Genomic DNA, 20,503 nt, shown 5'->3' with positions numbered 1-20,503 from the left:
ACCATACCTGACAATTCTGGGATGGCATAGAGCCACAAGTTGGGTCAGTCACATCACCTGTGCCAGTCCAGCAGCTGTTTGAAAGAATTGTCAAAGATGTTATTGGGGGTTTTTTTCAGATGTGATCTACCTATTTTGGAGTTTATATTACAGTTTTTATCTTCTTTCCTGTCAAAATAATGAGAAACGATACTTTTGAGTTTTAGCAGTCGTGGTCAGAGCAGAGCAGAATGTATGAGCCACAGAAATAGGACACAGGGTCCACTACCTTGCGGTTGGCCAAGACGGAGGGTGTGATATAGTAGTCAACCACAATAGAAGGATCTGAAGCTGATATCCTATCAGCTTTCTATCTAGAATGGTAGTCCCAATTAAAGCAGCACACTACTCCTTGAAAGACATTGGTTATATAGAACCGTATAACCGCCCAGGGTCCCTCTTTTCGATTTGAAAAATAAAATGTAAAAAAATGAATAAATAGTCCCTATGCTGCTGGTATAGATGTCTGTGCAATTTGGTTTTGGAGACAATACGCAGGACTGTGCATAGGAGAAGACCTGTGGTGTTGACATCTCTTGGAATGGCCAATGGTACATATTAGTTTAAATTAACCAGTTGCGGGGGGGGGGGCGGGTTTGATCAGATGATCCAGGACAGGAGAAAACCAAAATAAAATAAAATAGCAAAATTCCTATTGCAGCCGAAATAACCACAGAGGAAAATCCCTTTCTAACCAAATACTGCCTTCCCACCTACACAGAACTCACCAAATGCACCTCCTTGGCTTTTTTGCTTTCTGGCCCCTTCCCCCTGGCCTGGCTTAGTAGGATCCTTCTGGATTTCAGTTTCACAGTAGTATAAACCACACAACCATTCAGAGTGGACTCTACACCCTGGAGGGCTAAACATTTAACAAGTGGAGGGCAAAGGTGAACTGTACAAGATGTACCTTCAGGGACTGATTCTCAGAACAAGCCACCAATCGCTTCAGTAATGGAGGGACTATGGACTTATCTCCTCTACTTCTATGGACTCATTGTGGATGCTGTTTCCCTCTGTGAGAATCCAGTGAAGTTGCATGCTAATGAGCTGAACCAGGACCAGGTAACCAAAAAAGAAAAAGAAAAAATCCAGGCAGGATGCCAGGGTTAATAATTGCAGGTTATTGTGGAAAACCACTTAAATCCGACTATTTCTAAGACGCAGGTGCATCCACTGAGTGGCAGGCATGAAAAGAGATGGAAAAAAAGCATAGGAATGTTCTGTATATTATTGTTACTAGTTTATTAGTACTAGTTTGTTACACTTCCATCTCACCTTTCCTCCGAGCGATCAAGGCATATATAGCACTGCCTCCTCCGGCTTTTCGCCACAACAGCCCTGTGGGGTGGGGTGGGATGAGAGGGAGTAGCTGGCCCAAAGTCACCCAGTAAACTTGCAAGGCTGAGAGTAGACTCGAACCAGAGTCTCCCCTTACCTAATCCAACACCTTGACCACTATAGTTGGTGAATCTGAGTTTTATACATCGCAACGTTCAAACAAAATAACACCTGGAAGAGATCTGGTACTATGTACTATTTATTTATACAGTTGATCTGCTGCCTCAATCCTCAATAAATTCTAAGTACTACTAAAAAAAAATGGGTTGAAAATGCATAGATTTCTGGTGACAGGAGAGGCCACTTTTTGAGATTGATTTCAACCTTTGTTAGAAAATCCCTTTGGAAATGCAATTAGTGTTTGTGTAATTTAAATGTCAAGGGTGGTGTTTTGGAGAAAGGCAGGCAGGAAGAAATGTTCCCAAGTAAAAGCAGTTTTAACTGAAGCAAGACCAGCCAAGACCAAGGTATTTTGCTGCCTGAGATCAACTTTGCAAATACTATGTACTTTCTAACTAATACAGACCATAATTTAGAGAACTCTTTTGCCACTTGTCTTGTTGAAAATAATACAGCCTCAGATTTTTAGAAAAAAAGAGCAAGCCAAAAGCATGTTTTTACTTTCAGAGCTGTTACTACAAAAGAAATGAACAAAGGAGAGTTTATGCTTTGAGTTCCACCCTTGGGACCGGGTGACTCTTGTCCAGGGCTAGAAAGCTTTTTTTTTTAATCAGTCACAGTTTGTGGTTAGGTCTGGGAATATCTAGACCAACTTTCTTCAATCTGATGACTCCCAATGTGTTGGGATTACCTAGAATTCCCAACTAACCCCATCACACCTAGAAAGCAACAGTTTGGGAAGCTTCTTTTCATCACAGTGGGTAAAGACTGTATATGATTGCCTGTCTACATTATAAAAATCAACTGTAGCTGGGTTAATCCATGGGGGAAAAGTCCCAATCAGTAGAAGACTGTATGAGCTTTCAGTTCCTCCCCCAGTTTTTTTATTAGGCAAAAATATTTTTTAAAAAAACAAAGGTAGGAAAGAGTTTAAAAAGGCCAAAATGTAGGCTTGATGTTTACCTATGTTGTGAAGCTAGGAATCTTTTTAATGAGCCCTTTGGTATACAGTATATAGTGCATGTGAGAATGTCTATTTAAAATGGTTGTCCAAGGGGCCAAACCATAATACCATGTAATTGCAAACACTGAATGCTAAATGGGTGATTTTTCTTAGGAAAAGAAACTGGGTAGAGACTATTTCATTTCCTTCTGTGACATTGACACATTATCATTAATTTGCCAGATTGCAAGGAATTCTATTTTCAGCAATGAGAAAGCTGTTGAAACGTTTAGTTCTTTCCTCACCCACTCTTTTCTATTTTCTTTTCCAGCCCTGAACTGGCAATGTTTGGTACTCTGGGGGCTGAAAATGTGTCAAAAGACATATGATTGCTGGAGAAAGAATTGCCCTTTCCTAAACAATGATTTTGCCTAAAACAAAGCTTTGGGGATTTAGAATCACACTTGCATGTTCTCTTAATTTGGCCGGCAGTGACCAAATTCTCATCTTTGCAGTATCTTGGCAGGTGGCTCTTCATCGCTGCTGCAGCACCATCCCCATCTTCGCTGGAGACATTTGCCCACGTTGACAGCATCCTGTTTAGTATGAATCAGAGAGAGAACCCAGAGCAGTTGCGACTACAGGCTGCCATCCGACTGTGAGTTCAGCCCTTACAATGTTTATATACAGAAGCATTTTTTTCTCCCAGGATCTATTTCATATCTTTCCAGGGTATCTCTCCAGGATCTATTCCTTATCCCAGGAGAAGGTTTGAACCAAGGGTCTCTAGAATTTTGGAATATGTGTTGCAATATGAATAAAGATAAGGGCCTCTTGAGTACACGCAGAGTATGTGTAGAGACTCAATCATTTTGCTATGCAAGTCTGTGTCAGCATCTTGGGAGCTTAACTGGTGTTGAGGTAGGGTAGGGTAGGGGCAGGATTTTATGGTAATAGGGATCCTCTGTCCTTGTAAACAAGCTATACACCTTGCTAAATTCAAGGAGGCCCAAAGGCAATATGCAAACATCACACTTGTGCTTACCAGAAACAAAAAGGGGTGTAGCCACAAGCACAAAGCAGCTAGGATTCCTTCCATGCTGCCTGACATCTAATAGGGGGTGAGAAATTAAGTTGCTTTCACTCACAATCTCAGACTTTTAGGGTGAAAAGAGCATTCATCAGTGGCAGCTTTGTTATAGAACCATAGATTGGGAAGAGGCCCTTAAGGCATCTCGTCCAACCCATCACTTAGTGAATGCAGGAACTGAAAGCAAAGCATCTCCAAGAGATGGATGCTCAGTCCCTGCTGTGACACAACCAGTGAAGGGGACAGACTTCCACTTCACTTGGTAACTAGTTCCGCTGTTGAATAGCTCCTGCTGTTAGGATGGCTTTCCTAACATCCAGCTGGCATTTGCCTTCCCATAAATATAAGACCATTGTTCCATGCCTTACATACTGGGAAATAGAGAACAGAGACTAGATCTTGACCTTTTATATCACTGTTTTTCAACCTTGGCAACTAAGATGTGTGGACGTCAACTCCCAGAATTCCCCAGCCAGCATGGCTGGCTGGGGAATTCTGGGAGTTGACATCCACACATCTTAAAATTGCCACAGTTGAGAAACACTGTTCTATATAGGATGCCTATTCAGGTACTTGAAAAGTGTTATTATATTTCTTGAAACTCCTGCGCAGTTGTCTTGCCTTAAGGCAAAACATACTAACTTCCCTCACAAGGGAGGCTTCCGGTCCCCTGATAATCTTTGTTGCTCTTCTCTGCTCCTGCTCTAGCTTTTTAAAATCTTTCTTAAAACTTCAGTGTAGAATAAAAATATGCCTCCCTCTGAATATCCTTCTACTGAGGCAGCTGGAAATTGCATTTGCCTTTTTAGCAGCCATATCATGCTGCCGATGCATGCTCAGCACGTGGTCAAGTACAATTCTTTTTGACTGTATTACCAGGTCAGGTATCTCGCATCCAATACCCGTGCACCTGATTTATTTTTCTTAAGTGAAGAATTCCGCATTAAGTTTCTATTAATACTCTGGAATGAGTTCCCCATATTGTCCTCTTCCTTCATAAAAATGTCCAGGAGCCCTAGTCTGACAGATTCAGCTGGCACGGCAACAGTTGGATGATAGACAAAGCACAACACCAAGTAGATAATTTGTGTGGTTGTTTTTCTCTACTTTGCGGTGAAGATAGAATACTGGACTACCATAGCTGGAGAAAAGGTTTTCAGGAATCGATGCATGAGGATCGGGTGGGGGGGTCCAAAAGTCAAGATCGTGGCCACAATCTTGGGATTACAGTCACCATCTTGACTCTCTGTCACATACACACCTGTGGATGCCCCTGTGTGGATGTTGTGAGACTAGGCTGAAGCTGCCCTAACCTAAAGATGGGCTAGGCACTAAGCAGGAGAGACAAAACACCAGGAATCTTGTCTAAAAGATCCTTTTGAGAAAGTAGTTAAGGGGGAAATTATGGCAACCAGCTTGATTGATAACTGGCAAATAGAGGGAGAAAACGTAGAAGCAGTGAAAGACTTTGTATTTCTAGGTGCGAAGATTACTGCAGATGCTGACTGCAGTCAGGAAATCAGAAGACGCTTAATCCTTGGGAGAAGAGCAATGACAAATCTCGATAAAATAGTTAAGAGCAGAGACATCACACTGACAACAAAGGTCCACATAGTTAAAGCAACGGTGTTCCCCATAGTAACATATGGCTGTGAGAGCTGGACCATAAGGAAGGCTGAGAGAAGGAAGATCAATGCTTTTGAACTGTGGTGTTGGAGGAAAATTCTGAGAGTGCCTTGGACTGCCAGAAGATCAAACCAGTCCATCCTCCAGGAAATCAAGCCAGACTGCTCACTTGAGGGAATGATATTAAAGGCAGAACTGAAATACTTTGGCCACATAATGAGAAGACAGGACACCCTGGAGAAGATGCTGATGCTAGGGAGAGCGGAGGGCAAAAAGAAGAGGGGCCGACCAAGGGCAAGATGGATGGATGATATTCTAGAGGTGACGGACTCGTCCCTGGGGGAGCTGGGGGTGTTGACGACCGACAGGAAGCTCTGGCGTGGGCTGGTCCATGAAGTCACAAAGAGTCAGAAGCGACTAAATGAATAAACAACAACAAGTTAAGAAGGAAACAAGTCATTAAGGAAACAATGTCGCCTGAACCAGACAAAGGAAGCTGGGCCTGAGCTTGGAAAACCCCCCAATCCCATTAAGACTTTTGGATATAAAAGGGGTCCAGAAGCTGGCCCACTCCTTGAATGGTCTTTGGATCCAGACTGGGCGGCTTCTGTCCCCCTAGCACACCATGGCAGCTTGAAGATGTGTGGACTTCGACTCCCAGAATTCAGTGGCTGGCTGGGGAATTCTAGGAGTTGAGGTTGAGCGTGTGCGCGTCTATGAGAAATTGCAAATGTACTATACATTGCAGCCAGGAAAGTTTTGCTGCTACTTTAAATTCACTGGGTCTCTGTCTATGCCAAAGAGCCTGTTGTGCCTCAGTGTTCAGTTGAAAGTGATTCGTCTGTGTCCCTAATTATATCCTGGCTGTTGACCAGGGCTGTGTGCCTTGTCTGCTCAAGCCGCACCTATCTGGAAAACCCAGGTAGAAAGCAAGGGGGGCTGACAAGATCCACCTGCCTCAACAGGGTGTGAGTGGGTGCCCACAGCCAAACCTGGGAGCACCTGTAACAATGTCTACAAGCATTTATCCTGTGAAATATAACTGCTGATGGAACATATAAACATAGTTCAATCTGTCATGCTGCTGCTGTTTTCCTGTGTGTTCCATGGCTCCTTTTATAACAGGCCTTTTATTTATTTATTTATTTATTTATTATTCAAATTTTGCTACCGCCCATCTCCCCCAAAAGGGAAGATGGGAAATTAAATTTAATTTGGGAAATTAAAGTTTGCCAAACTCAGTGCTGCCGTATAATCAGTTTTCTGCGCTGATCCCTGACAGAGGAAAATGCACCCTACTTCTATAAGCGGGGAGGGAGTTCCACGTTAGGGCTGTGAAACTGAATGGGAGACTTTGAAATGGATTAAATGAGGCTCTCTGAGAAGATGAAATTGTGAAATCAACTACAGAACCAACAAAATATCAAGAGGCGGATGAAGGGAGGAGGTGCCCTGTTCTCTGCTTCTCTCAAGGGACCGGTGATCAAGAAAAGATGGATTAAAAAAAAACACCCTACTTCCAATATGTAAAAATAAAGGAGCTAAAACTCAGATCTATGATTGAATGCTGAAATACAGTCAAGTGGTATTTCTCAAGCTTGGCAACTTGAAGATGTGTGGACTTCAACTCCCAGAATTCCCCAGCCAGCATGGCTGGCTGGGGAATTCTGGGAGTTGAAGCCCACACATCTTCAAGTTGCCAAGCTTGAGAAAGACTGGGATAAAGCATCCGAACAGAACGGCAGTTGGATTGCACAACCACAGTGCCTTTGGTCACCAGAAACATGTGCCTCCCTAGCCCCTGTTATTACCCCCCACCCCCCAAATTGTGTAGTATGCCTTCAGCTCTCCTAAATACAACAAATATATTGTACCTCCTGTATGTCACACAGCATCAACTGTATTTTGGCAGACAGTATGTATCATAATCGCAATCCTGCCTCCATTAAAAGTCGTCATGTCTGTTTCGAGTTTCAGCTTGCATATTCTGTCACACGTCTGTTTTAGCACAACCTCAGAGATCCACCTCTCTACAATAACTAACTTTTGAAAAAGTCAGAGTAGGTTTAAAAAGAAATGCAATTTGTGTGTCAACTTTCCCCCCCAGTCTTCTCAGTTCACTGTGATCCTCTGCATCAACGTTTGAAACTTGTCTGGCCTTCTGCCCATCACCCATATTTTTTCCTGCCTCTTTTCTTCCTAGGAAAACAGGCCAATGTGTTCCCAAATCATGGAATTATTTGCTTAAAGAAGAAAGTGCTGACTTGGCTACCGAAGGTAAGGCATCTTTTTTTTTTCCTGCCAGCTTTGCTGATAACCTTATCTTCAAAGCTGATCTTAAAAGCAATACATATTATACAGCGCAATTAAGATTGTGAAGCATAAGATGCAGGGAATAACTGCAGTGGCAGGGTAGATAGGCTGGAATTCATGGGCTGGGTTCAGGCAAAGATAGTCATGCTAATTTCCAATTGAAATCAGTAGGACAGGTTTATCCCTTACTATTGTTTTTCACTGGCATCTGTGAGGAGGGCTCATCTACAACTGCATTTTATTGCAGTACTTTGATATCTTCCTCATTCGCTTTCCAAGTCCACTTTCCAACCTATCCTTTTTAAATCTGTGTTGACAGCAAAGGATTTGGCAAGAATTTGAAGGTACAAAATCTATAGGCTTTTTGCATTTTAAGCTGTTATGCACCTACGTATTTCACAGCTGTGAATAACCATACAATTTATTTTTTTAATTTGCATTTCTGAACAACTGCACATGCAGAATCTTGCCTTAGGCTGAGTCCCTTCCAGCATCTGGAAAAACCAGATGCCATACCATACCTTCAGTTGTTAGACAAGCCTAATTTAAGGATAACAAAGCTGCAGATTCATTTTGATGCATTTCTTTAATCTGGGGAACCAGTCACGAATATAACAATGGGGTTTTGAGCTACAGTACATTCGTTAGTCCATATGGCTGAATATATATATATATATGGCTGAATAATCACTCCTGCATCAAGCGTTGGATTGTTAATAGAAAGATAACAATTTAATAAGCGAAGCAGTATCATTTCACACATATTTTTACATCGCTGATATTTTTCTGGAACAGTAAAAGATGCAACACAACTTATTTTATACCTGCTCATATCTATTGCAGATTTTTAATGTAAAAGTGTCTTTTTCCAAAGAGATCATAAATCTATGTATTATTCTGTTTCTCCATCAGCTTGATTTAAAAAAGGAACTGGAGTTGAACTTCTGGATATTAATACATACTGAATGTATCTCTGCATTTAGTTATTGATTTTCCTATGGTAGTTGATTCTGTTAACATGTAAACCTCACAGATTAGACTAAGAGTTCACCCTGACAGACTAGCATTCTACATGCAGGGATGTGTTCTTATTTGAGAAAAACATTTAAGAGAGGCAATTCTCTCATCCACCTTCTGAAGGCATGCAGGTCAAGCACTTACTTGTTTCGTACAGGTAGTCCTTGCTTAATGACCACAATTGGGACCAGAACTTTGCTAAGCAAAGTGGTCATTAAGCGAATCCAACCCAATTTTACTACCTTTTTTGCTGTGGCCGTTAAGCGAATCACTGCGGGCATTAAGTGAACCATGTGATTGTTAAGCGAATCACACGGTTCCTCATTGATTTTGCTTACCAGAAGCCGGCCGGGAAGGTCAAAAATGGCAATCTCATGACCACAGGACTCTGCAACGGTCATAAATGCAAACTGGTTGCAAAGTGCCCAAATTGTGATCTCGTGACCATGGGGACACTGCAATGGTCCTAAGTGTGAGAACTGGTCGTAAGTCTTTTTTTTCAACACCACTGTAAGTCTGAACCATCACTAAATGAATGGTTGTTAAGTGAGGACTACCTCTATTATTCTCCTGAATATGTATGCCAACCTTCTGGCTTTGTTTTTTCTCTGGATTCACTGCAACAGGCCGGCCTCACATGAGGACAGAATTGTTCTCCGCCAAGTGTCCCAACTCCATCATTGTCCAGGAAATAGATCAAGATTATCAAAGGATCCTTTTCTACTGTAAGTCTTTTGCTCTGATCCTTAAATCTAACCATTGGGGTTGGTTTGTTTTTTTAGAGTTAAAGCAGTGCAGCCATCTCGAACCTCATGACACGTCACCAACCAGAGACATTCACTGCCTTGGTTGCCACAGAGATGAAATATATATATATATGCATGCCATTGGTAGTGGTAGCTGACAAACTGAGGACAATTTAGCAACAATGTATTAAAATACCACCCCCTGCTAACTTGAATTTTCTTACCTAAAACCAATGACATTATCATGTGAGCATGAACAAAAATTGTATTTGTGCCAATTTAACACTTCTCAACCATGTTCACTGCAACTCCCACCCTCGCTGAAACAAAAGGGTTCCCCAATCCATAGGTTGAAGAAAGTGGAGGGTTTGAGATCCAGATTCCTTCTTGGTCCTGAGCTGCATCTTCCTTCTCTCCCTAGCCCGGATCCTTTATCCTGCAGAAGACTGCCTTGCTGATTTCTGGAACAAAGCTTCTTGCCTTGACATGAATGAACTCCTCCTTATACCTAGAACTCAAGGTACAGCCTCCCTCTGGACTAGCAGCTTGTCCACCACGGGCACTAGCATTGTATCCTGGCAGGGGGCAACCCTGTAAGACAACTCCTTTGCCACCCAGAAGGCTCCCTGCCCCACTGACTTGACTTCGATTTAATGAAAATAAATGTTCAACTTAGGAAGCTGGCACACAGCAGGCAGGGCCCAGGGCCAGTCTCTAGCACCATCTTTATTTACAATAGTGGCTGTAGGACTCCCATTGATCCCATTGGCATAATAAAACATTAAAAAATGGGGAGAAGTCTAAAGCCTAATTTTCCATGTGGAAAAGTGCCCCATGTCCAGAAAATGAGAAAAGTAAGGTGGGACCTAAAGAAACATCTGGGAGTGTTAGAGGAGGCAGTAGAGAACAACCTTGTGGTAAATCTCTGCTTTATTGCTGGCCATACCCACCAAGGCAGCCATTTTGCAAGAGTGCCATTTCAAAATTCCAGCTGTGCCCACTGCCCCCACCAGAAATACTTGCTTGTGCAGGAATTCAACATTCTCCAGGCTCTTCCAGAGCACTTTCCCTCTCCAACAACGATGGCTGGATTGTCCTTTTCTACCTTAACCTAACTGGTCTTCTAGGACCTCTTCACACAGTGCCTTCAAGATTGGCTGGCTTCAGTCCTAAGGAAGCCCTGGAGGTCTTCCCTAATAGCAGTGGGGGCTTGGGAGAGCACCATTTTGAGGTCCCACAATAATCCAAATGATGCTACATTGGGATGCATGATGGGGAATTAAAATGGTAGATCCAGCCATTATGTGCATAGGGTAAGCAGGAAAGAGATGTAAGGTGTTCACATCTGTTGTTGGCCTTGTCAGGATGCTAGAGGGACCCAGGTGCGGATGGTGGCTTTGACCATCTCTGCAAACAATAACCCCTCTTCCTCACTGTTGCACCCAAAACAACAGGGAGTCTCACACTGCACTGAAAACATTTCTTACAGCATGGTTTTTGATCTCATCCAATCCAGCAAGGGCAGTCGTTCATTTTTACATTGAAGATATTCTTTGCATCAGACACTATAATGCTTTCATCCCTTTCTGCACAGACTATTTAGGACCACCTTGAATGCCGTCCTTTGGCCCCAGCAGTTAAACCCCAGCCTGTTACAACTTGTTGGAGAGGTAGAAATTAATACAGCTCCTCATGCGTAACTGGATATGCAAAAGCTTTGCATGCTATGGACAGTTTTAATCTCTTGTGACAGTCTAACTGCGTTACTCAGAATGCACTTCTGGATTCCAAAGGCCAGAATCACAAATAACATGGCAGAAGAGAAGTTATGTGCAATAGTAACCATTTCTTTCTGTCCCGTCTCTTAGATGCCTGTGAATTCCAAGAAACCTGAGCTCTAACTGTTGGGTAAGACAAATCACCCCATACCACTCTCTACTATCTATCCCAAAATCATGCTCTGAACACTAAAAACCCCTTTTCACGGAGACTAAGTCCTGATGAATGGTGACTTTACCTTGTAATTTTAGAATGAGGACCCTCTGGCTGTCAACCTGATTTCATGCAGCTTGAAGTTCATTTTTTCTTCTTCTTTTATAACTTTGTGTATTTGCTTTTATATATATATATATATATATATATATATATAGTTAATTTCCACTGGCCAATGGCCGTAATAACTAAAACTGAAAACCGAAACTATATATATATATATATAGTGAATTTCCACTGGCCAATCGCCGTAATAACTAAAACTGAAAACCGAAACTATATAGTTAATTTTTTAAAAGTTTAAAAAATTATTCCAGCAGAAGGGGGTGGGGGAAGAGAGAGAGAGATGACTGGAGTGACAGAGAGAGAGAGAGAAAGAGAAGGCGGATGAGACAGAAAGCAAGTTGGAGCGACAAGGAGAATGATAAAAGGTGGGGAAACGAGAGAGAAATGTGCTGGCACAAACAGAGAGATACAGAGATATGGGAGCGAAGCAAACCCTTCTGTTCAGCATTATGTTTCCGTGTACAATTAATCTCACGTTAGTCTTTGCGCACAATGGAAGATTCCCCAGGGCAAGGCAGTCGCGTCGTACCCCTGGAGCCTGGTGCTTCAGTGATACGTCCTGCACCACTGGGAGAGAAAGAGACAAGGTGAATTGTACACAGAAAAATATTGCTTGGGTGAGAAAGATTGATGAGAGTCACAGACAAAGAAAGAGAGAGAAAAAGAAGGAAATTCGTATCTGGTTCAGGCCATTCCCAGCTTCTGAAGCCTATAGCCCTGGAAAAAATTAAAAGTGATAATTAAAAATGATGACACATGAAAACAAAGCACCTTCTCCCCAGTTCTGCAGCGAGAAAAGCCATTCTCTAGCAAACCTGTGAATTCCTTGAAGCACTGAGAAAGGCTGCTGTAGACGCAATGGTCAGGGGAGGCGCAGGCAAGGCAAAACTCCTTGGTGTTGACTGGCAGGCTGCTTAAGCCGAGACATTTGGAAATGCTCATAACCTGGTTTGTTTTCTAGCCCTTAAGATGGCAAAACTAGGCCTGAGCATGCACAGCAGAGGTTGGTGAGATTCAAAAACTAGCTGGGAGAACATGGTTAGCTCATGTCCTCTTTTTCTTTTTCAGAAGGAATTAGGCAAAATAAGCAAAAACTGTATACATTTGTATATTATATAAGTGAATGTATTTCTAAAGGTGTTTCTAGGTATGGAATATGAGTTCCTTGACCATATTTCTGTATTTTCTTTGCCTCTTTGCAGAATGTACAAAATCCTGAACTTGGCTTCTATAATCCTTTATATACATAGAGCTTGTTTGTATGACAGCATGGTGAAGCCAGCCACGGTTTCTAATAGATTTACTTACCTCGGTCATAGTTTGCATAGCATTTGAACTTGAATGGGGAGGTACACCTAATATTTCCTCCAGATTGTAGACATAAAACTAGGAGAAAGGAACAGGTCCCTGGGGAAGGGATTGAAATGTGGCCCAAGGAGTAGAAGGAAGAAAGATCTATTTTCTTCCCATCCCATTCACAGTGGCTTAAACTTCAATCAGACCCCTTAGTGTTTCTGAATTTTTTTTTCCTAAAATGGTTTTTCAAAAGAAACATCAGTTGGCCAGCAGTTAGCATATCCACAGCCATGGAGGATGACATGTTGGCCATAACTGACCATGGCTTGAGCTGTCATCTGGCACCACAGCCACAGCTTAGCATGTCCTGCAAGAGTGATCATACAGCTGTGCCCCATAGCTGGCTCAGTGATGGCCCCAAACCCTTTAGGGCGGTAGGAGTTCGGGCCCCACCTCTCTGATTCCACCTCTACTTGTCTGAGCTAGGACATTTTTTTTTAGCAACTGTCTTCTCATATCGGCCACATTCACCCAGCACACTTAAAATGGTTCTGTGTATCATATTGACCCAAAACAAGCCCCATCTTGGATTTCCTTTATCTAGATCAATGTTTCTCAATCTCGGCAACTTTAAGATGTGTGGACTTCAACTCCCAGAATTGCCCACAGCTAGGGAATTCTGGGAGTTGAAGTCCACATGTCTCAAAGCTGCCAAGGTTGAGAAACACTGATCTAGATGCTGAACCTTAGGTTTGTTTTAAGTTACAATTTCTAGTTTAAAGTGATCTACCCTGACAGCCATCAACATTCCACATGACACAGTAAATCAGATCCCTTGCTTAAAAAGCCAGAAGTGTTTGGGAGAGGCAGTTTAAAAATGGCTGTCTCTGGTTTATTGCTACGTAGGCTGTGCATAGACAGCCACTATGTCGATACAGGTCTTGGGACTGGTCTAATGCATGTATGTGCCAATTCAGCAGATCTCTTGAATGAAAAATTCGATGACAGTATTGATAATTGAAGCCTTCAGGGCATTAAGTAAATTATTGTTTCTCAAAACTGGAAGCATACAGCAAGCATAGGGACAAAATTCAGACCGGGCACAAGCATTAACCAGAGTTAAAAGGCCTACTCTTTTATCCTTGCACCCTCTCTTCTGCACATGTGAATGCTTACCTCCAGGCCTTTTTTTCCCCTAAGCTAGCCAGCTTCATGTCCGCACTGGCATCCCTGTTAACTGTGGCTTCTTCATACCAATCTGTAAACCACCAAACTTCTGACTGTAAACTGTGATTTGAACCTATCCACAGTCAATGTTTTGTCTGTATGCAGATAGAGGAAAAACAAACACCTGAGCATACCTAGTGCCCCCCAAGCTATTCTGCTGCTGGGGGGCAGTTCTAGGCGTATGGGGAGAATTGTCAAACAAGTCAAGATGGAGGCTTAAAGCCCGGCCCCTTTTTATGTGCATGATCATTCAGTCACAGCTGCCATTTTGACTTTTTGGCGCCACCCCCCACAGATGCCCGGGATCGGTCTCCCACCCCCACTCACAAACTCCAGAGTTTCCAGTTCTCCCACTCCACCCTTCTGTCCTGATATCTTCATTTTCATTATTGTTCTTTTTCTCCCACCAGCTTCAAACCCAGCACAGCGGGAATGAATCACCCCTTGACGCTGACTTGTCTCATCCGCTTGGAGAAGCAGTTGCTTGTAATCTCAAATAAAACTTATTTTCTAACGAGAAACCATTTGCTCTTCCTGATTAAAAAAAAATGCACGTCCATCGAACTATAATGTGGAGTTCTGAAAGACATTTGAGCCCAGGAAAACTGGTCTGAGGCGAGGATCATGCTTGAAAAACCTTGGTATTTGCAAATTCCAGCATGAAGTGTTTAATCCGCCCATCTCAGAGGAATGTGCCGATCACAGCTTAGCCCTCCACTGTGCTTCTCCGACTGTCGCAAAGGCATTGCTTTGGGCACTTCAGTCATCTCAGAATAGGCACTGAAGCATTTCAAGTGTTTCTTTAACCTCACAGAAAAGGGTAGAAACAGACCTGAACAATAGCCTGAATATGTCACCAAAGGCAGGGTTCCAAAGATTGCTTCATTGCAGCAATAAGCTAAAATCAGTCCTCTGAAATGCTGCCTCAAGAACCTGTTATCAACACATTTACCCTCAGGAAATCTGAAGGGGAACCATGTTGGGGAAAGTGTTGTAGACAACATGAACTAGCTGGACCAACATTGCAGATTCTGTGACTGGGATGTCACATTCTACTAGTCCAGTTTTTAACTATGGTTTGAAAAACTGCCCACTACACCCTAATTCTTCATTCTACAACAGCTAGTTTACAACACGGTAGGACAAAACCAAGCAGGCTACGTGGTGACTTCGCATGATGTGCGTATGATTCTCGCCAGTGTTCTTAGCCCTGCTGAGATCCGTAACTGGGACTGATATTAAGAACTGAGCCCAGGAATATATGAAAAGGACGCTATTACTCTCATATAGCTCTTTGTCCTCAAGGAGAACTTGAAACATCTAAACACATTTCTTCTGGTTCCCCAGGGGAGATCCTGAAGGCAATTAAACTTTTCTCCATCTGCCAATTCTGCACCGCAAACGCCTCACCTCCTGTCTCAGCTCTCTTAAATAATTTGTTTTTCCCAGCTGACCTCAAAAGAAATTGAGTCCAAATGAGAGTGAAAACAACTAGGGGGCATTTTGCAAGAGAGAACCAGCAGAACTCAGAAATTAAGTATCTTTCCCAGTTTCACTTTCCCTCTCCCTCAATTCCCGGAATGAAGGCAAATACAGATCTTAGGAATTATCCATTTCAACCCCAACAATGTAAGTAAAGATCCTGACTGCTGGAACCCCCATTCAGACATGTTCCAAAGACAGTTTAAGCTGCCTGTGGGGCATGAGGACTAGCCACACACAGTTTATTGATTCTTCTGGCTGTAATTAGCTATAATGGAATGGGTGCTACTCACTGAAGTTCTCCTTTTATTTAAATATATATAGATATATTTTAACACACTGGAAAAATAACCAGATCCAGAACAATAGCATTTAATGACAAACAGTGCTTGGAACATATGCAGATTAGTTCATGTACCTCTTTCATACCCTCCCCCCCAATTCCATGCATTTCCCCCCCAACAGAGAAAATCCAGTTCCCCTAAAAAAGCTATTTGTCTCGTACCCACATAGACAGCATTGTTCTCTCTCAGAAAGGCAATAGAGAACACCCAGACTCCTAGAGTGGCGTGAAAAAACATTAGGAACCAGGAAGAGGTATAGTTCAGCTCTCTAGTGTGTAGGTAGAGATGGCACGTTTGGGGAAACACGGAAGACTCCTCTTTGTCACGTGTATTATTTCCCCCTCTTGCGCTTCCATACCTGGCAAATGCTTTTCACAGTTTTCCTAATAAATGACCCAGGACTGTATTCCTCTAGTCCTACTATCCCACCGGCGGTGGGCAGCAGTACTGCAAGAGATCTGTTCTGGTGTGAATGTCACAGTGCCTATTGGTTAATGCCTGGCACATCACAGAAAATCACAACACCTTGGATACATGCCGTTTTGGAATTGTTACTTACCTAAATAAATAAATATATATATCTATATGTATTGGGGAATTTGGCAAAGAGTGAGGATGTTATGGTTTTCCTATGTAAATGCTCCTATAATCCTATAAAAGATGTTTTTTTTAAAAAAAAAAAAAAGAATAATCTGACTCTGTACAGAGGGAATAATCAAGTTAGAATATAATGAGGAGACAGGAAGGTCCCAGTTTATAATTTCCTTCTAAGAGAGGTGTCAAGTCAGGAGACAGGTAAGAGACTATCAGAGGGGCAGGGAAAATGCCTAACTTTTCTGCAAGTGCTGGTTCCCCTCAACAAGACTTTTTAAACTGTTTTTTTCTGGTGGTGTTTTTCTAGAGCAAATTTAGCCCAAACAAGTAATAGGACTTTTTGGGGGGGGATCAATTCTAACTGCTTGAGGAGGAAAGTGGAGGAGAAGTACAGATCCTCTGCCAACAACACTGGTCATTTCAAAAGCCTCTCAACAAGAGTTGGCCTTGTGCTGCTTTCTTCTTTTCAAGCCTGGGGGAGAGAGATTTTTCCCCAGCTAAAGGGGAGGGGGTTGCATCCTTTGCTCAAAAAACAAGACGAAACAAAATCAGTCAAAGCCACAGAGGTCTTAGATGCGTCTTGTGCAATTCTCCTCCTCCCTTCTTCTAGCTTGGCCCATCTTTGGAATGACCTTCAGGACCACCCAGTGGGTGGGAAGGTGGCTTCCCCTTTTATGACAACCTTCCCCAACCCAGCACCCTCCCGCAATGTTAGACTGCATCATCCCAGCCATCAGCACATGAATGGGAGTGACGGGAAGTGTAGTCCACCATTTCTGGAGGGGACTTGGCTGGGGCCAGGAAAAGTTTTTGTGCTATCAAGAGAGAAGGAAGATGCTGGTGATTTTGCTCCAGACCAGGAGTGCCTTTCTAGCCTGCATTAAATTACAGTTCCAACCGTAATTCAGTCAGTTTTGCTCAGTTTGGGAAAGGAGGGCAGATATGCAGGTTCAGTGGCTGCCTTGCACTCCAGATGTGCAATTGTGGAGAAAAAGGAGAGGAGCGCAGAGGCTCCTTTGTATTGCACAGGGATTTTATGCGTCAACTGAAGGCACAGCATCAGAGGCGGTATGGATATGACTGATCCCGGCAATCCGTTGGAACAGTCAGCTGCCAAGGCCCTGAGACTGGGAAGACAATTTGCTTGCTTGTATTTTCTCAAGGTTAGCTGATGTGTCATGAGGCCTCCTCCCCTCTCCCAGCTCTTGCATGCCACATTTAGGTTGGAAACAGCACACCATCACCCGCCACACTGCATGGGGCATCACTGCATTGGAAATTATTCAGGTTCTCAAGTTTTCCCCAGCTGATGTCCTCCAGGGATGTTGCATAGGATGATAGAGGGCCTGGACTGAGGACGGCTGGATCCAATTTGCAGAAAGAAGTGGGGGAGGGCTGGATGTCTCTGGGAAAATGAATTTATGAGCATTCCCCAAATGACAGGTTCATCTGAGTCAAGACTTCACAGCATCTGGGACTGTGGAAGTGATGCAACACGTATCATAAAAGGGACTTGTGGTAGGCTAAGATGAATCTTCTCATTTGCTGATATAGTAGGAAAGCCAAATCTGGAGAACCCCCAGCAATGCCACGTAATTTAGGCCATGATGGAAGACGGTGAGAATGGTAGTTTATCATTATCTGGGAGGCCACAGGATGCCCATCCCTGTCCTAGATGAAGGCATGGACTTTGTGCTAGAATCTGGATCAGGAGCAGGGGACCTAATACCCTCCACCTGGATTCTTTTTGGATTTCAAATCCCATGGGGATTATGAGGATTATAGTCACAAATACCTAGGCGGGTTGCCTGCTGTAGAACACCTCAAAGAAAGTGAAACATTTTCCAACCTTAATGGAAAAACAAACCTCTGAAATTAGGAATCTACAAGCCTTAACAGAATCAGCATCCTCAGCCGAAGAGAAAAAAGATGCATTCCGATTTTCCTCAAAATACCAGCCCCCCTAACTGCTCTGTTGGCCAGTGGTGTCCACCATATAAGCCGTGATGTAACTTTCTATTCCTCCTGCTTCTAAGGACAAACTGTGCATGGACAGTTGAAATGACCTGTGCAGGGTTGGGTGGCTTTGAGATAAGGCAATTAAAGAAATCAAAAACAAATCAAACTACAAAAGCATGTCAGTGACAGACCTCCATTATCTTAGGGACAGCTTAGTTGCCATTTCACCATTCTGTAGGCTCAGTGTGATCTCCCACACAAAGGGAGATACACATGAATTGCTGGTTACCTGCATGCCCATGTGGACAACATGACACTAGGCCACTGAGTCTTTGACTCAGAATAGCTGTTTTCCATAGAGGGATGTGGACTCTGGGTCAGTGATATAATCTAAATATTGCCAAAGGAGTGAGGGAGAAGACAAGAAAATGGGGTGAGGCGCCAGAGTTTCCCAAAGCTGGGCAGAAATCTGGTTGCTGGTGAAAATGGACCCCTGGGCAAGAGGGGGTACTGAAACCATAGGCTCAAAACTGCTTCTCCCTGAGATATGGGGCGGAAGAAACAGAGTATTATTCTAAACTTCTGTCCCCACCCATCAACAATCCTACTGGAATAAGCTGTGGAAAGCCAACTCACCCCACATAAAAAGCAGCAATAGGTCCAGCTCAGGAATGATTTCAGTTTTTTTTTTCTGCTGGTTTTCTTCAAAGGGGTACCAGATGTTTCATCTTCCTGGACTCCACTGCCCACAGATTAGGACCCCTGTAGATCTTCTAGCTCCTTCCTAGCTGCACTAAAGCCATCCGCCTTTCAGATGTCCATTTATCAGTCCTCGGTAGAGTAGATCTCTCCCTCCCCATCCACTGGACTTTGTATCTTCCATGGCTCAGGTAAAGATACAGTAGAGCTATTATTTGCCCCAAAGTAGATAGGACGTCCTCTCTCTTACTTCTCCCTGGCAGAAGAAGGTTGATGCTTGGATACACTTGATTTTATCCCCATAAGATTCAGTTACTGGCTCTCCCTAGGTTTTTAAGAAACCCACTGTTTTTAGACCATCCAACATGGTAAAAGGCAACTGTATGCTTTGACCATACGTGTACGAACAACACGTGCTCTTTATTTTCAGCTGCCTATTCTTGATGGCTTTCACCAGGTCACTGCCTCCCAGAAAGCAGTAAGAGGTCAAACCAGGAAACGGGGCAGGAGAAAATCATAGGCCCTTGTAAATATGCAGGAATTGGCTATATTCCGGATGCTTATTTGCTTTCTTTTGAAAATGTATTTTACATGGGCACTACAGATTCAAACCAGAGGTCAAGATGACTCCCATCAAGGAACCCAAGAAGGGATTTAATAACTTCTGCCCCTCCTTCACCTCAAAAACTACAGTTCCCAGAATCCTCTAGGGGTAGCCGTAACACCTAAACCGGGCTCAAATTGGCTTACATCTTTAAGATAGATGAGTCTCAGACCTCCTTCCTCTGTGATTTTTGCTGAGACCCACTAGATGATGATAATTCGGGATGGATTACCCATCCCATCTATTAGTTTCTTTCCTTGCAGCAACTGACAACTGGGATTTGGAACAACCTATATGGAAGAGTTCTGTGAATCTAATGCTTATTTTTTGAGTCATTACTCATTTTGAGAAATACTGTTTCTCCTTTTTACCCTCCTCCCCATTTCTGTCCAGCCATCTTAAATACAAGATACGAGTTACTCCTTTCGGTCCCTCCAGGGCCCACTTCAGTCAATCTCTTGGGCTTCAACCCCCCACCCTGTCACAAGAGGTGGGTCAACACAATCTTCCTCCTCATAGTGGTGATTCTTGTTTACATCCATCAGCTGCTGACTGTTCTTCTTGAACTGTATTGAACCCAGCAGCTTGTTCGTCTTCTTGAGATTCTGACGGTCCAGCACGGATGCTGACCCATAAAACCAGGGTCTGTAGAAATCCATAAAGACAGGCAAATTGCACCAGATACTCCTGGACCAACCAAAGCACCAAGTACATCCCATAGGTGCTGACCAAGAAACAGGCAAAGCCGTGGAGCCACACCTTCAAGGGTCCTCCAAATCCCAAGATATCCATAACCAACCGGAAAGCCGGAGAAGATGCGCAGAGCAGAGTCACTACGCACAAATCAAAGAGGTGTCGAGTGAAGTTGAAGCAAATCTGGAAGTGCTCTGGAGACTCCACTGATGGCTTGTGAGGAGCAACATGTTGAGGTATTCCAGCCAACAAGGAGTGGTCTCCAGAAGCTGAGCTTTGGCCCCATCCAATAATTTCCAAAAGACGGCGGCC

General features: G+C 43.2%; 1 protein-coding gene across 1 annotated transcript; it reads left to right on the top strand.

Moving 5' to 3' along the window:
* The first annotated feature begins 924 nt into the window (after positions 1-924).
* Positions 925-14,337, top strand: APOM (apolipoprotein M). Its single transcript, XM_063291249.1, has 7 exons — positions 925-1,104; positions 2,959-3,101; positions 7,363-7,436; positions 9,116-9,214; positions 9,657-9,755; positions 11,104-11,143; positions 14,227-14,337. The coding sequence occupies exons 1-6, from the start codon at positions 994-996 to the stop codon at positions 11,127-11,129; spliced, it is 552 nt and encodes a 183-aa protein (XP_063147319.1). The 5' UTR covers positions 925-993; the 3' UTR covers positions 11,130-11,143; positions 14,227-14,337.
* Positions 14,338-20,503: the final 6,166 nt, after the last annotated feature.

This window comes from Candoia aspera, chromosome 2 (assembly GCF_035149785.1).
Source record: "Candoia aspera isolate rCanAsp1 chromosome 2, rCanAsp1.hap2, whole genome shotgun sequence".
NCBI lineage: Eukaryota > Metazoa > Chordata > Lepidosauria > Squamata > Boidae > Candoia > Candoia aspera.
This window is presented reverse-complemented; position numbering and strand designations above follow the sequence as displayed.

Excerpts from the sequence above, each read along its gene's own strand:
- APOM (XM_063291249.1), top strand. The coding sequence starts at position 994 with ATGGAGGGACTATGGACTTATCTCCTCTACTTCTATGGACTCATTGTG. Across the intron at positions 3,102-7,362 it reads CTACAGGCTGCCATCCGACT|GAAAACAGGCCAATGTGTTC; the intron begins GTGAGTTCAGCC and ends TTTTCTTCCTAG. Across the intron at positions 7,437-9,115 it reads TGCTGACTTGGCTACCGAAG|GCCGGCCTCACATGAGGACA; the intron begins GTAAGGCATCTT and ends TCACTGCAACAG.